Raw genomic sequence first — 18033 nt, 5'->3', positions numbered from 1 at the left:
GGATGGAGCGAGGAAAACAACACGCGATGAGTGGAGGTTTAGCCTGGAAAAATGATCTGCTGAAAGTTTTTGGTCTTATAATGCTATTACAAGGGTGAATTAATTGGGATCAGAATTCCGATGAAGGAAATAATGAAGCTTTTTGTTAGGGAACAGAGTAGTTCTCAACATTCCTGACGTTAACCTGGAACTGTATGGATTTCATCACATTTCAGCAAGAAAATAAGAAAAGGGCTGTTGGACTCGGCTTGTCTTGAAAATATTTGTGTGAGGATAAAATAAGCCATTAATTGGGTGGAAAATCTGCAAATATTATTGAAAAGAGTATTGAAATTATAGATCAGACTTATTCATTACTTACTCGCAAAGGAATTCTGTAATGCACTAGCTTTTATTTTTATTACTAACAAATTGTTGGCAAAAGTCCTCAGTATTGTGTTTCCTTTTAAATACCACCCCCCCAAAAGTTATGAAATAAAAGTAAGCTATTGTTGATTTTTTTTTAAGTCACCGTATTTCTGTTGCAGAAGTAGTGTGACTTTTGTTTTAGAGAATAGTGATAATGGTGGAAATGAGCTATATTTCTTGGTCAGCAATCTGAAAAATTCATAATAGTTTGTCCCCTCTTTGACCTTTGAACTAGCAGGAAGGTTTTGCTCACACATAATTTCCACTGAAGTTGATGAAAGATACAGGTGCACTTTCAGAGGGAACAGAACAATATCTGGTGGCCTGTGATTTGAATATCATTATAAAAGACTATTTTGGAGACGTCATCAGTATGGGTAGAAGACAGAAGCTGAGAAAGAAAAGACTTGTGTTTGTTTATGTGTGTGTTTGTATGATTTTATTAGCTATCTAGTTCAGAGAAATGAAATGTTTATAGAGAAGATCATTATGGGAAAAATAACTCAGTAAAAAGGGAAAAATGGAAAGTGAAACCTTAATGTATTAATAAGTTGGGGGATGTAGTTTGATATTGCCGTCATTGGTGTGTGTGCATGCGTGTGTTGGTATGTATTTGTGTGAATAATGTATTGGTAACATCTACTAAAAACTATGCATACCTACTAAGAGCGTCTTCAGCTCTCTTAGTTTTATTCCAAATGTCTGTTTCTTCAATAAATGATTTTTAAAAAAAAATCTCAATAGCTTCATCATGGCCTGCAATTGATTCTTGGCTCAAGATTTAGTTGGCTTTAGGTTTTTATTGACTAGTTGTATGTTTTTCCTATTAACATTTCTTTTATGATTTCCATAGCAGTTTAACACCTGGAATGTAGTTCTTGTTTGGGACAAAGAGGACATTTATTTATTTCATTTTATTTATTTTTTTCAAGGTCTTTGAAAATCGTGACCTTGACAATTTTCCTCGTCATGTTATAGTTATTATTTGAATGATTTGACAGTCTCATGGGGTTTACTCAACCTGAAGCTTTCAGTGTGTTTCATTTTGTTGGACTAACATTACAAGAGAGGAAGAAATAAATTGTATCATTCTGAATTCCTTAAGGAAGGCTGTGGACATCTGGCGTACCTGAACAAAACGTAATCACCTATTTCCCTCAAAGCATAGCCCCATGCTTTTTACTATATTTCTGTTGCTAGATATTAGATTTTGTATATCCCCAATGGTAGTCTACTTCCATGTGCTTTGTAGTGTCTGATACACTGATTCTTCACAAAGGGTTAGAGGGCGGATATTTCACTGGAGTTGAGAAAATTGACCCTTTGGCTGGATTTCGGTGTCACATTTTTGAATTCCTTTATTTTTTTCCTCTGTCTCCTTTCAAAAAAAGATAGTTCTCCATAAAACAAATTTAATGATTCCTGCATATACGGTAATATCTTCCAGCACACCAGCGTGTGCCTAAGATCTGGACGGCTTGACTAGAGTGTCCGGGGAGTGAAGACTTTTTGTTATGGCAAAATAATGAGGTGTGGGCTTTTTGTTATGAAATCCCCCTGGAATATCAGTTCTCTTTATTGTTTTTCTACTTTCCTGAAAACTAAAATCTTTGCAGTGAACCCTTAAATATAATCAGTGCTGTTAAAATAATGAAGGTGATAGTTTATAATTCAAAATCAATTTCCTTGTTAATGCCCAGAGTGTTGCTGCTGACCCCAAGGGAAGAGAATAAAATAAAAATAAAACTACAATCACGATTGATAATATGTAGGAGTACTGTGCTTCCTCTACCCTGATTTATTTTCCAGGCTAATGCATGTTAATATGCTTGTAAGTTTTCATTTTTTTTCCCAGTTTGGTCACACACTGGAGGGCAATGTCCTGCCTTTCCCTCCAACACACATCGTGCTCGTGCATGGACACGGACACGCGTTTCTAGGCACACACTTTCTCATTTACTGATAAGGACTTACATTAGCTGGCTGGCTTTCGTGGTAGTTGCTGTTACGTTTCTCCGTGATAGCTGTCACCTCCTAACATAGTATACTTTAAAATATTTACTTACTTGTCTTGTGTGTTTTCTTCCTCGGGCATTAGAACGTAATTTCCACGGGGGCACAGACTTCTGCTTATTGTTCATTGCTTTATGGTCAGTGCTTGGAATAGTGTCTGTCACAATGTAAATGTGTGAAAAATATTTGTACAGAGCGTGAGTGCATCACACACTTTTAACACTAGGTGTTTAGCACTAGGAAGGAAGCCTACTATTACTGTAGTTAAAAAGAAGGAAGTGTTACCAACTACCCTCCTCCTGACCTCCCTCTTCAATGCAAGGTATCTGTAAAATCTGTTCTTCCTAGTAGAACTGAAATGGCAAGCAAGAAGTGTGACCTCAATGGCTCTTCCTGGATGGTGACTTCATTTGCCAGTCCTTACCCTTCCTCGTGATCTGAAGAAAGTCTAGGCAGAAGAATTGTGTCTCAGGGCATCATCCACACAGAGCGAAGGTGTTGAGGCCTGCAGCTGCTTCTAGCCTGTGACAAAGGTTTAAGCCAGATGCCCTTTGAGAAAATCTTGAGTTTTAGAACTCCCCAACCCTTTTTCTCTTCAGAGAAGAGGATATATTGTAGCCGGGTGCAGTGGCATGTGCCTGTAGTCCCAGCTACTCGGGAGGCTGAAATGGCACAATCACTTGAGCCCAGGAGTTTAGGAGCAGTCTGGGCAATGTAGTGAGACCCCCATCTCTTAAAAACATTAAAAATAAAATGAAAAAAGATAATATTTTTTTTTCAATTATCTACATAAAAAGGGAAAATGAACTCTGTTATTCTCTATTGACATTAGAAAAATTAAAAGTAAAATAATTTTAAGTCTATAATTGCTAGGAACACCAACTCCCCTCTACACTAGATAAGTACTATATTTTATTTTTTATCTACTATATATAAAAATAACAGATATCAGTTATGGCCTATCAGATCAAAATGATAATTGTAAATGCTTGTGTTATAAGTATAGCTATATTATAATTTGATTATTATATGGCCAAACAAATCCTTTAACTTTAGATAATATAACCATTCTTTGGCAATATTAACCAACAAATTTATATTTCAACAGCTCACCCACCTCAAGGATCTTTCTCCACAAAGAAAAGGGAAAAATGTGTGTGTACAGGAAATGGGGGGAAAGAGTCACTTTATCTTACAGACTTGTAGCATAAAAGATATTATTTATACTGGTCATTTACTATGAAATTTGGGGGCAAAAATGTTATTTGGAAGAACTGAATTTTCTGGGCAATTGGTATCACACATACCGGTCTCTTCTGCAATTGCATTGAAAGTCTATCTACCTGACTAAAGAAAAGTCTTTTAAAAAAAGTTAAAGAGGCTGGGTGCAGTGGCTCATGCCTGCAATCCTAGCACTCTGAGAGGCCAAGGTGGGAGGATTCCTTGAGTTCAGGAGTTCGAGGCCAGCTTAATCAAGAGTGAGATCTCGTCTCTACTAAACATAGAAAAATTAGCTGGGCTTGTGGTGTGCGCCTGTAGTCCCAGCTACTTGGGAGGCTGAGGCAGGAGGATCGCTTGAGCCCAGGAGTTTGAGGTTGCTGTGAGCTAGGCTGACGCCACAGCACTCTACTTAGGGCAACGGAGTGAGACTCTGTCACAAAAACAAACAAACAAAAATTAAGGAAATTTAAGAGCCTGTCAAGGAAATTACAAGGACATTTATAGTATCATATTTCTATTGATTAAGAGGGAAAAAATGGAAATTTCCAGGTATCTGAAGTCTCGTATTTACTTCAAAGCTTACTTCAAGGAGATGAACTAGAGAAAATCAAACTAAACTTAAACAACAAAATGAATAATATAAACCGGAAAACAAAAGGTAGAGGATTTCTGTTTGCAGCCTGACAAGATCATTGGGAGAGAGCTTCTCCTTTTATTATAAATAACTGGACAAAATATGTCAAACAGTTGCTCTCAGAAACTAGATATCAGACTGTGAAGAACTGTGTCCTTGAAAGTGGAGACAAATGAGGTGAACCCCAAAATCATCCTGACTTTCTACAGAACAGGAAGGTAAATCCAGGCAGAGCGTGGCGTTTTCTTTAAGTTGAGGAGACAGGGCAGAGTTTAGGAGGGCCGAGGTGGCTATAATATGTGAGGCAAAGCGCCAGAGAGGAAGGAACTATGGAGATGAAGTGCTTCATACATCTGCACGGGGCCCCCTTCAGTTTGTCTCTAAATACCTAGTCACACCTGTGTAGGATAAACGTCCAGGAAGTCAGGCTTTGCAAAGCCTGACCAGAGAGCCTGTTACTAAATACTTAACCACACAATGCGTAGCATGAAGCTCTGTGAGATGAGGCCAAGCAAAACCAGAGAGAGATACACACTAAACAATTTCCAGAGCTCATGCCCAGCTGGGAGATGTTTAATTTTGACCAGCCAGAATGTAGATTCCCCATGGAACACCTGGGGGCATTCAGTGGAAAACCCAGAGGGTTATGCCGAGTAATAGGGCAGAACTAGCTCTGGACTAAAGACAACTGTAGATTCACCCAAATGAGGCCTGAAAACAAGACTTGAAAAGATCAACCTGATACTTAAATAACTTTGTCAGATTCAATAGTATTTAAATCAAGCAACAAAATCTAGTACTCAACAATATGTACTTTTTAAGGTCCAACGTCCAATAAAAATTTACTTGACATGTGAAGAGGGAAAATGTGACCCATAACTAGGACAAAAATTAATCAATAGAAACTCATAGCCATCCTCCATGATGGTCCTCAATTATCATCGCCTCCTGGTGTTTGTGACTTTGTTTCGTCTCCTTGCACGTTGAATTAGCACTAGTCTATATGACGTGTAGCGTACATTAGAAGTGACTGTGTGTGACATCCTAGGCTAGGACAGAAAGGACTTTGGCTTTTGCACTCTCTTAGATCACGTGCTCTCGGGGAAGCCAGCAGCTGTGTCAGGAGCAGCCCTGTGATGGGGCACACGCGGTGAGGAATGAGGCCGCCAACAGACAGACAACACGACTTGACAGCCACATGAGTTAGACATCTTTTTTTTACTGTTGTTGTTTTTTGTTTTCTTAAAATTTTTTATTTATTTTTCCTTTTTTAAATTTCAAAATATTGAGGGGGTATAAATGTTTTTGTTACATGGATAGCTTTTGCAATGCTTCAGTCAGGGCTATAAGTGTGCCAACCACCGGAATAATGTTCATTGTACCCTTTAGATAAGTTTTTGCCTCTCCCTTCTTCCCTCCTTTCCCTGCTTGGTTTCTAATGACTTACTTCTTTCTGTGCACATGTGTGCCCCTCAGTTCCAATTTATTAGAAAGTACATGTGGTGTTTGTTTTGGCATTCTTGACATACTTCACTTAGGATAATGGTCTCCAATTCCATCCAAATTGCTGCCAAAAGCATTAATTCATCCTTTTTTATGGGAGTTAGATATCTTGAAAGCGGATCTTTTTGTAGCCCCAGTCAAGCCTTCAGATATATACCTCTCCAGCTGACAGCTGATGAAATCTCATGAGGAATTCTGAGATAGTACAACCCAGCAAAGCCACTGCCCAATTCCTTAACCACAGAAAGCATGAAAAACAATAAATTTAATTATTGTTTCATGCTACTAAGTTTTGGTGTAATTTGTTAAGGAGCAATAGAGAACTAATGTAAATATTGGTACTGCTGCCATAACAAAATCCAAAAAATGTGGGAGTGGCCTGGAGACTGGTGGTCCTTCAGGAGTCTATCAGTGAGGCCATAGAGTAAGTGAGAAAAAAAATTATTGGAAACTAGGAGAAAGAGAATACTTGTTATGTGGTGGCAAAAAGTTGAGAGGTACTGTCGCATGTGGCATCCTGGAAAGCAGAAAATGTATATCAGCCAAATGATAAACTAAGGAAATTTTCAGACACTACTGAAGGTGCTGTCTGACTTTTTTTTGCAGTTTATTACACAGTGTCAAAGGAGAGGGAGAGAGAGAGAAAGTTTAAAGAAAAAGTTGTTAAACATACAGATCCAAGAACTGCTAGATTTGAAAGTTCCCAACTTTCTAAAATGACAAACAATGCCCAAATTAAATAATATCTTCTGGGAAAAGATCAAACCCAGGGGGGAACTGTTAGGAAAAAATAGTCAAAAAATGAATTCAAGCATGCAACTATAAAATACTTTAAGACCTCAGAAAATAACTAAATTAGTGATTCAGAGGACTATTCAGTCAAAAAATAGGACCATTGTGTTGTCTTAGCTTGGGCTAGTACAACAGATCACCATAGACCAGTGGCTTAAACGACAAACATTTGTTATCACAGTTCTGGAGGCTGGGAAATCCAAGACCAAAGTGCTGGTGTCTGTGGAGGGTCTGCTTCCTGGCCTGTAGAAAGCCACCTTCTTGCTATGTCCTCACATGGGTGAAAGAGAAGAAGTAGACTCTCTGGTATTTCTACTTATAAGGACACTAGTCCCATCGTGAGGGCTCCACTCTCATGACTTAATTACCTCCCAAAAGCCATCCCTCCAAATGCCACCTCATGGGGATTAGAGTTTCAACATAGGAATTTTGAGGGGGCACAAATATGCAATTCATGACAGGTATTGTCAATTAGTAACATGAGTAGAATTCAAAGGTAGAGAAGGGATTATCTTAAAAATATTTGTGAGTGTGTCCTTTGTCTATTGGAGTAAACCATAATAAGATCCATGGGAGACCAATGAAATTTTTAAGATAGTTACTCTAGCAGAAGCACCTCCATGTTGGACTGAAAGGTACAGAGGCAGTATTAAAAAGAAGAGGCCCTTGGATCCCCAAACTACAGTCATGCAATAGTCTGGAAACACTAGCTAGTTCAAATATAGACTACCATTCATAGAAAAGAAAGGATGAATTAGAGGGCAAAACCAAGAACCATAGGGTGGATTCAAAAGCCAGAGAATCACTTCCAGGTATTGTATACTGTATTGGTTTGCCAGGACTGCTGTAACAAAGCACCACAAACCGAGTGGCCTTAAACAATGGAAATTTATTGTCTTACATTTCTTTAGAAGTTCAAAATCAAAGTGTTGGCAGGGCTGATCCCTTCTGAGGGCTGTGAGGGAAGAATCTACTCCAGGCTTCTATCCTAGGCTTATAGATGTCTGTCTCTTTTTTGTGTCTCTTCACATTGACTTCTTTCTATGTGTGTCTGTCTCTTTGTGCAAATTCTAAAGATAACAGTCATATTAGATTAAGATCTGTCCCCATGGCCTCATTTTAATCTAAGTAATTATAGTTGCAATGACCCTATTTCCAAATAAGGTCATATATGAGATACTGGGGATGAGGAATTCAAAATATGAGTTTTGGGAGGGCACAATTTAACCCATAACAAACACTAACCAAGCAACTGGAAAGTTCTTCCTTTTTAGGTTTTGGAATTATTACGGACCAGTGTCTCCTGTGGGCACTTAATTGTATCATTTTTTGAGTAGAAGGGTCTTTCTGTTATCCTATACAGTAAGTTGGGATTATAAATTAGAATAAAAATACCCAATTTTAAAAAAAGTAAAGGGAGAAAAAGAAACCAAAAGCAAATTAAACAAATGGGAACAGCAAAAATTCACAAAGCAAATATTGACAGAACTGAAAAGAGAAATAAACAACCTACAATTATAGTTGGAGCCTTTATCAGTAACTGATAGGAAAAGTAGACAGAAAATCAGTAAGGATATGGAAGACATGAACATTATTATCCAAATTGACTGAATAGGTATGTATAGGGTATTTCTCCTAACAGTAGAATACATATTTTTTTCAAGTGCACATGAAACATTCACCAAGATAGACCATCCATATTCTGGGTCATAAAACAAACCTTAACACATTTAAAATAAAGATCATACAAAATGTATTCTCAGATCATAATAGAGTTAATCTACTAATTAATAATAGAAAGCTATCTGGACAATCACTAGATATTTGGAAAATAAAAACACACTTCTAGGCTGGGCGCGGTGGCTCACGCCTGTAATCCTAGCACTCTGGGAGGCCCGAGGCAGGCAGATCGTTTGAGCTCAGGAGTTTGAGACCAGCCTGAGCAAGAGCGAGACCCTGTCTCTACTAAAAATAGAAAGAAATTATCTGGCCAACTAAAAATATATAGAAAAAATTAGCCAGGCATGGTGGTGCATGCCTGTGGTCCCAGCTACTTGGGAGGCTGAGGCAGTAGGATTGCTTGGCAGTAGGAGCCCAGGAGTTTGAGGTTGCTGTGAGCTAGGCTGATGCCATGGCACTGTAGCCTGGGCAACAGAGCGAGACTCTGTCTCAAAAACAAACAAAGAAACAAACAAAAAAAACACACTTCTAAATAATGCAAGTCAAAAAAGAAATCAGACAGCCAGGTGCAGTGGTGCATGCCTGTAATTCTAGCTACTCAGCATGCTGAGATGGGAGGATTGCTTGAGCCCAGGAGTTTGAGACAAGCCTGGGTAACATAGTGAGACCCCATATTTAAAAAAATAAAAAATAAAGGAAGTCAGAAAAGACAGTTGAAAGTATTTCCAACTGCATGAAAATGAAAACACAGTATTTCAAAATCTATAGCAGTAAATGCTTTATCAGCAAAGAAAGAAAAGGCCTCAAAGTGATGATCTAAGCTTCTACATTAAGAAAGCAGAAAAAGATGAACAAATTAAACTTGAAGTAAATAGAAGTAAGAAAAGTAAAGATCACAGCAGAAATGAAGAAAATAAAGAACCAAAAAATACAGAAAATAAATAAGACCAAAAACTAATTATTTGAAAAGATCAATAAAATTGATAAATATATAGCAAGGGTGACAAAGAAATATAGCAGACACAAATTATAAATAAGAGAAATGAAAAAGGGGACATTACTACAGACTCTATAGCTATTAAATGATAATAAGAGGATATTATACCAATAATATCAACAATTTAGATGAAATTGACAAATTTCTTAAAAGATACAAATGGCCAAAGTTCACCCAAGAAGAAATAGATAACTAGATGATAATAGATAATAGTAGATAATAGAATAGTTCTATATTTATGAAAGAAATAGAAACATTACCACAAAAAACACTATGCCCAGAGATGGCTTAAATGGTGAATTATACCATACATTTAAGAAATATTAGCAATTTTACACAGTCTCTTTTATAATATAAGGGGACAAGAACACTTCCCAGCTCATTGTACTAGGCCAGCATCACCCTTATAGCAAAATCATACATTACAAGAAAACTACAGACCAATATCCCTCAAGAACACAGACACAAGAATCTTTAACAAAATAATAGCAGATTGAATCCAGCAAAATACAAAATTGCCGATACATCATAACCACCTGGGTTCTTTCCACTGGGAATGCTGGTTCAATGTTCAAACATAAATCAATGTAATTTACCGTATCAGCAGACTAAAGAAAAAAAAACCTATGATCATCTCAATAGATGCAGAAAAAAACTTTGACCAAATTCAACATTCACTTAAGATAAAAATTCTCAGTAATTAAGACTAGAAGGGAACTTCTCCAATTAATAAGTAGCATCTACACAAAACCTACTGTGAACATTATACTTAATGGTGTATGACTGAATGCTTTCTACTTAAGATTAGGAACAAAATGTTCTTCTAGTCAAGATTGTATTAGAAGTCCTAGCCAGTGCAATAAAAAGAAAAAAAAAAGAAGCATACACATTGGAAAAGAAGAAATAAACAAGGTTGTCTACATAGAAAATCTAAAAGAATCTCCAAAAATCTAGTAGAATTAATAGATGAATTTAGCCACATTACAGGATACAAAGTTAAAATACAAAAAATCAATTATAGGCCGGGCGCGGTGGCTCACGCCTGTAATCCTAGCTCTGGGAGGCCGAGGCGGGTGGATCGCTCGAGGTCAGGAGTTCGAGACCAGCCTGAGCAAGAGTGAGACCCCGTCTCTACTAAAAATAGAAAGAAATTATCTGGCCAACTAAAAATATATATACAAAAAAATTAGCCGGGCATGGTGGCTCATGCCTGTAGTCCCAGCTACTCGGGAGGCTGAGGCAGTAGGATCGCTTAAGCCCAGGAGTCTGAGGTTGCTGTAAGCTAGGCTGACGCCACGGCACTCACTCTAGCCCGGGCAACAAAGTGAGACTCTGTCTCAAGAAAAAAAAAAAAAAAATCAATTATATATTTCTACATACTAGCAAGTAAAAATTAGACATAGAGATAAAAAAGAGTATCATTTACAACAGCCCCGCAAAAACATGAAATACTTAAGAATAACTCTAAAGAAAAGATGTGCAAGATCTGTGTGCTTTAAACTACAAAGTATCAGTGAAAGGAATGAAAGAAAACCAACTGACTGGAGAGAGATGCTGTTGTGTCTGTGGATTGGAAGACTCAATAATGTTAAGATGTCAATTCTTACCAATCTAGTTTAATTCTAGTAAAAAGCCCATCAAGATTGTCAAAATTGACAAGCTGGATGTAAAATGTGTATGAAAAGAAAAAGAATGTGCCAGACTAGCCAAACTAGCTACACTGTTGTCTAACTGTCTGAAACCATTAAAAGTGGTCCCCCCGCAAGGCCACTTCTGCCCAACAAGCGGGGAACTTTTTGCTCTCTCCGGAGCATGCAGAGTGGCAGTTAACAAGATTGCAACTGTCTATACTGATAGCCGCTATGCCTTTGGGGTGGCACGTGATTTTGTTATGCTCTGGAAACAAAGAGGTTTTCTGGCCTCTACTGGCCAAAAGACAAAAAAAAAAAAAAAAAAAAACAGCAGCAAACGACGTCCTGGAATTACTTGAAGTTATCAAAAAACCCAAGTCTTTACCAATAATTAAAATTCAAGGGGTTGGCCGGGCGCGGTGGCTCACGCCTGTAATCCTAGCACTCTGGGAGGCCGAGGCGGGTGGATCGCTCAAGGTCAGGAGTTCGAGACCAGCCTGAGCGAGACCCCGTCTCTACTAAAAATAGAAAAAAATTATCTGGCCAACTAAAAATATATATAGAAAAAAAATTAGCTGGGCATGGTGGCACATGCCTGTAGTCCCAGCTACTGGGGAGGCTGAGGCAGTAGGATCGCTTAAGCCCAGGAGTTTGAGGTTGCTGTGAGCTAGGCAGACGCCACGGCACTCTAGCCCGGGCAACAAAGTGAGACTCTGACTCAAAAAAAAAAAATAAATAAATAAATAAAATAAAATAAAATAAAATAAAATTCAACCAAAGGAAAGGATGGAGAAAGCCTGCGCCCGGAAGTCTCGGGGGCGGAGTCATGACGTACTTCCGGCCTGTAGCTGGCGGTCCCGGTTGCCGGTCTGTGTGTGGTGAGGGAGCGTGTTAACCGCCAACCTGAGCCTGGGAGACCCCCGGGGCCGTAGTAAGCATTGACAATGTCTTTCATCTTTGAGTGGATCTACAGTGGCTTCAGCAGTGTGCTCCAGTTCCTAGGACTCTACAAGAAATCTGGAAAACTTGTATTCTTGGGTTTGGACAATGCGGGCAAAACCACTCTTCTTCACATGCTCAAAGATGGCCGACTGGGCCAGCACGTTCCAACGCTGCGTCCGACGTCAGAAGAGCTGACAGTTGCCGGAATGACTTTTACAACTTCTGATCTTGGTGGGCATGAGCAAGCACGTCGGGTTTGGAAAAATTATCTCCCAGCAGTTAATGGGATTGTCTTTCTGGTGGACTGTGCAGATCGTTCCCGCCTCGTAGAATCCAAAGTTGAGCTTGATGCGTTAATGACTGATGAAACAATATCCAATGTGCCAATCCTTATCTTGGGGAACAAAATTGACAGAACAGATGCAGTCAGTGAAGAAAACCTCCGCGAGGTATTTGGGCTTTACGGACAGACGACAGGAAAGGGGAACCTGCCCCTGAAGGAGCTGAATGCCCGCCCCAGGGAAGTGTTCATGTGCAGTGTGCTCAACAGGCAAGGCTACGGCGCGGGTGTCCGCTGGCTCTCCCAGTACACTGACTGATGTTTGGACAGTGAAAATAAAAGAGCTTTGCTTCTCTGGTCTGATCCTATTCACAGCTTTCTCGTGAACTTTTCTAATAGAACAAGGAAAGCTCTCCGACCAAGTCTGGCTTAGAGAAGCCAAGAGTCTTAGTCAACTCTCTGATCACCCAGTGGTGACATGTGCTCTTCTCCACACTGTTGGGAGGCAGTGCTGCCCCCTGTGCAGGTGCAGGTCAGGATCCCCGGACTTGGAAGCTGGCAGAATTTGCCGGGTAAAACTGTGGGCCATTATGGGACACCTGAAAAGAAAAACACATCTCACCACTGTGGTTGATTTCAAAGAAAGTGATTCTGTTTTTTAAAGCAAGTGTTATTAAGGTAAGTGGTATCCCTTTTAACTTTTTGAGTTCACAATTTACTTGTCCAGAGTTTTCTATGCTTTTTTTTTTTTAAACTGATGAATGGCATTTAGATACTTCATAAAATTATGAGCAGATACACATTGGAGGCCATGGCTCAGGTGGGTGAACTGAACTGCTGAGTTAGCAGGTGGGGGAGAGAAGCTCCCCTGAGCTCACCTATCTCTGTGACTGCCTTGTCAGTGGCATCACCCTGTGCACAGAGAACTAAAAAGGGGCAGAACTCTGGCCTTGCAGTCGCGGCAGGTTTTCACTGTGGGGAGGTCATCTCAGAATGTGTAGTAGATTGTTCACTGTGGAGGAGTTCATTATAGAGTGGGTTATTGTTATTATTTTTACTTATAAAGATTAAATTTCAGCCAGAAAAAAAAATAAAATTCAAGGACACCGAAAAACTGATATTCGTGAGGGTAAAGGAGATTACTTGGCTGACACAGCCACAAAAGCTGCAGCTTCTGTGGATGAACCTCTAACAAGCTAAATACCCTCTTAAGCCCTCTGATGGCCAATTTGATACAATCAAAAACTGCATCCTTGATGCACACCACGTAGCCCCCCAAACTGAAAAAAGCAAATGGAAAACTCAAGGATGTTTTCATGACCCTAAAACCAACCCATGGTATGGGCCCTGTAAGAAACCAGTCTTTCCAGATGGCCTCCAAAATCAAATTTTAGATTATATTTGTCCCACTGGGGACTGATCAAATGATTTTTTTGGGGAAAACACTATTACTGGAAACATTCCCCAAAAAGGAGGGAGAATGTGTAGATTAACAGTCTTAAGACATACAACCATATAGCTTGTTTGGATTCTCATTTGAACAAAGGTATTTTTAAAAATTATGAGTTGAGAAATTTTTAAAATAGACTTTATATTTTGTTTAGAGAAATTTTACATTCACAGAAAAATTGAGCAGAAAAGCACAGAGAATTGCCGTATAGTCCCTGCCCGCCCCCCATGATCTCTCTCATTATTAACATCCCACGCTAAAGTGGTATGTTTGTTACAATTGATGAATTTACAATAACACATCATTATCATCCAAATTCCATAGTTTACATTAGGGTTCACTCCTGATGTTGTATATTCTATGGGTTTCGACATATGTAAAATGACATGTGTCTACCATACAGCATCATACAGAATAGTTTCACTGTCCTAAAAATCCTCTGTGCTCTGCCTATTCATCGCTTCCACTCCTCCAGCTCCCAGCAACAACTGATCTTTTTTACTGTCTCGAAAGTTTTAGAGGTAGAATATCATATAATTTTAATATTATAATAAAGTATGTAGCCTTTTCAGATTGGTTTCTTTAACATAGTGTATGCATTTAAATTTTCTTCATGTCTTTAGCATTTGTTTCTTTTTGCACTGAGTAATATTCCATTGATGTACCACAGTTTATTTATCCATTCACCTGTTGAAGGATGTCTTAGTGGCTTCCAAGCTTTAGAAATTATGAATGAAGCTGCTATAAACACCTGTGTTTAGGTTTTTGTGTGGACGTAAATTTTCAACTCATTTGGGTAAATACCAAGAAATGCAACTGCACAGAGATCATATGGTGAGACAATATGTACCCTTATGTATTCCCACCAGGAATGAATGAGAGTTCCTATTGCTCTATATCCTCTTTGGATTTTTGTCATTCTAATGGTTATGTAGAGGTGTTTCTTTTTTTTTTTTTTTTTTATTTCAGCTCATCATGGGGGTACATAAGTTCAGGTCATATACATTGTCTATGTCCCGCCCACCCCCCCGAGTCAGAGTCCCAGGCGTGTCCGTTCTCATTCTCCAGACAGTGCACCTGGCACTCATCATATAGTCATACCCCCATCCCCTCCCCCCCCACCTCCCTGGGTCTGCACCTTCAAGCATGACCATTCCCCAGAGGGTGCGCAACGCACTCGTCATGTAGGCATACACCCATCCCCTCTCCCCACCCCCCATCCCAGTCTGATATCCAATTGGTATCCTTCCCTGATGTACATTTAGGTGATGATCAGGGAAACCAGTTTTCTGATGAGTACATGTGATGCTTGTTTTTCCATTCTTTGGATACTTCACTTAATATAATGGGTTCCAGCTCTCTCCAGGAGAACCAAAGAGATGTCGTATCATCGTTATTTCTTATAGCTGAGTAGTACTCCATGGTATACATATACCACAGTTTACTAATCCATTCGTGGATTGATGGGCACTTGGGTTGTTTCCACATCTTTGCGATTGTGAATTGTGCTGCTATAAACGTTCGGGTACAGGTGTCTTTGTTAAAGAATGACTTTGGTTCTTCTGGGTGTATGCCCAATAATGGGATTGCTGGATCCAATGGTAGGTCTACTTGAATCTGTTTAAGGTATCTCCATATTGCTTTCTATAGGGCTTGCACTAGTTTGCATTCCCACCAGCAGTGTATGAGTGTTCCTGTCTCTCCGCATCCACGCCAACATGTGTTGTTTTGGGATTTTTTGATAAAGGCCATTCTCACCGGAGTTAAGTGGTATCTCATTGTGGTTTTGATTTGCATTTCCCTGATGATTAGGGATGTTGAGCATTTTTTGATACGTTTTTTTGGCCATTCTTATGTCTTCTTTTGAAAAATTTCTATTCATGTCCTTTGCCCATTTTTTGAGAGGATTGTTTGATTTTTTTCTTGCTGATTTTCCTGAGTTCTAAATAGATTCTAGTTATCAGTCTTTTATCTGATGTGTAGTATGCGAAAATTTTTTCCCATTCTGTAGGCTGTCTGTTTATTTTCGTGACTGTTTCTTTGGCTGTGCAGAAGCTTTTTAATTTAATCAGGTCCCATTCATCTATTTTTGTTGTTGCTGCGATTGCCTTAGGGGTTTTCTTCATAAATTCTTTGCCTAGACCAATGTCTGTAAGAGTCTTTCCTACATTTTCTTCTAGAGTTCTAATCGTTTCCCATTTAAGGTTTAAATCTGTTATCCACCGTGATTTGATTTTTGTGAGAGGTGAAATCTGTGGGTCCTGTTTCAGTCTTCTACATGTCGCTATCCAGTTTTCGCAGCACCATTTATTGAATAGGGACTCTTGTCCCGAGAGTATGTTTTTGTCTATTTTGTAAAAGATTAGATGGTTATATGAGGATGGTTTTATATTTGGGTTTTCTGTTCCGTTCCACTGGTCTGTGTCCCTGCCCTTGTGCCAATACCAGGCAGTTTTAAGAACCACAGCTTTGTAGTATAGTTTGAAGTCTGGCAAATCAATACCTCCCATTTTGTTTTTATTGCTTAAGATTGCTTTTGCTATACAGGGTCTTCTCTGATTCCATACAAAGTGTATAATTATTTTTTCTAAATCTGTGAAAAATGATGTTGGTAATTTAATAGGAATTGCATTGAATCTATAGATTACTTTGGGTAGTATAGACATTTTAACAATGTTAATTCTTCCAATCCATGATCATGGTATGGATTTCCACTTATTTACGTGTTTTGCAATTTCCTTCCTTAGTGTTTCATAGTTCTCTTTATAGAGGTCCTTTACCTCTTTAGTTAAATATATTCCTAGATATTTTATTTTCTTTGTTGCTATTTTGAAAGGTATTGAGTCCTTAATTTGGTTCTCCGACTGAATGGTATTGGCATATATGAATGCCTCTGATTTGTGTGTATTGACTTTGTAACCTGAGACATTACTGAATTCGTTAATTAATTCCAGGAGTCTCTTGGTTGAGTCCTTGGGGTTTTCCAGACACAACATCATGTCATCAGTGAAGAGTGAGAGTTTGATCTCTTCTGTCCCTATTTGGACACCTTTGATTCTGCTCTCTTGTCTGATAGCTCTCGCAAGGACTTCCAATACTATGTTGAAAAGTAATGGGGACAGTGGGCAGCCTTGTCTGGTTCCAGTTCTGAGTGGGAATGCTTTCAATTTTTCCCCGTTCAGTATGATGTTGGCTGTGGGTTTGTCATATATGGCTTGTATCATTTTTAGGTAGGTCCCATTTATGCCTATGTTGTTAAGTGTTTTTATCATAAACGGGTGTTGAATTTTGTCAAATGCTTTTTCTGCATCTATTGAGAGGATCATATGGTCTTTATTTTTGCTTCTATTTATGTGGTTAATTACATTTATAGATTTTTGTATGTTGAACCACCCCTGCATCTTTGCGATGAAGCCTACTTGGTCATGATGAATTATTTTTTTAATAAGCACTTGGATACGTTTTGCTAGGATTTTATTGAGAATTTTTGCATCTACGTTCATGAGAGAAATTGGTCTGTAGTTTTCTTTTTTTGTTGCATCCTTTCCTGGTTTTGGTATCAATGTTATATTGGCTTGGTAGAATGTGTTGGGGAGAATTCCATCCTTCTCAATATTGAAGAATAGTTTATGTAGGATGGGCACCAGTTCATCTTTGTATGTGTGGTAAAATTCAGGTGTGAACCTATCTGGACCAGGGCTTTTCTTTTTGGGAAGGTTTTTTATTGCTGTTTCAATTTCAGTTCTTGATATTGGTCTATTCAGGAATTCTAATTCTTCCTGATTGAGCTTGGGAAGGCTGTGTCTTTCAAAAAATTTGTCCATTTCCTCCTGATTTTCCAATTTGTGTGCATAAAGATTTTTGTAATATTCATAGATAATGTCATGTATCTCTGTGGCTTCGGTTGTGATTTCTCCTTTCATGTTCCTGATGGAAGTTATTAAAGATTTTTCTTTTCTGCTCTTGGTTAGTCTAGCCAGTGGTGTGTCTATTTTATTTATCTTTTCAAAGAACCAACTTTTTGTTTTATTAATTTCCCTTATAGTATTTTTGTTGTCCTTTTCATTTAATTCTGATTTGATCTTAATAATTTCTCACCTTCTGCTGGGTTTGGGGTCAGTCTGTTCTTCTTTCTCCAGCTCTTTGAGTCTATTCATTAAGTTGTCTATTTGTAAGTTGTCTGTCTTTTTGAAATAGGCATTTATGGAAATGAATTTGCCTCTCAGGACTGCTTTAGCTGCATCCCATAGATTTTGATAAGTTGTGTCACCTTTGTCATTTAATTCAAAGAATGTTTTGATTTCTGACTTAATTTCTTCCTTTACAAAATTGTTATTCAGGAGAAGGTTGTTTAGCTTCCATGACTTTGAGTAGGAATGAGAGTTCCTGTTAGGGTTCATTATTACTTTTATTCCATTGTGATCTGAGAAGATGCATGGTATGATTTCTATTTTTTTAATTTTTTTTAAGACTTGCTTTATG

At 38.5% G+C, this 18033-nt stretch overlaps 1 protein-coding gene across 1 annotated transcript; it reads left to right on the top strand.

Annotated features, from left to right (window-relative positions):
* Positions 1-11675: 11675 nt before the first annotated feature.
* Positions 11676-12420, top strand: LOC123625035 (GTP-binding protein SAR1a-like). Its single transcript, XM_045533235.1, has one exon. It carries the CDS (start codon positions 11824-11826, stop codon positions 12418-12420), a length of 597 nt encoding a protein of 198 aa, XP_045389191.1. The 5' UTR covers positions 11676-11823.
* Positions 12421-18033: the final 5613 nt, after the last annotated feature.

The sequence above is a fragment of the Lemur catta genome, chromosome 1, assembly GCF_020740605.2.
Source record: "Lemur catta isolate mLemCat1 chromosome 1, mLemCat1.pri, whole genome shotgun sequence".
NCBI classification, from domain to species: Eukaryota; Metazoa; Chordata; class Mammalia; order Primates; family Lemuridae; genus Lemur; species Lemur catta.
The sequence above is the reverse complement of the archived record's forward strand: the minus strand, read 5'-3'. Positions and strand labels throughout refer to the sequence as shown.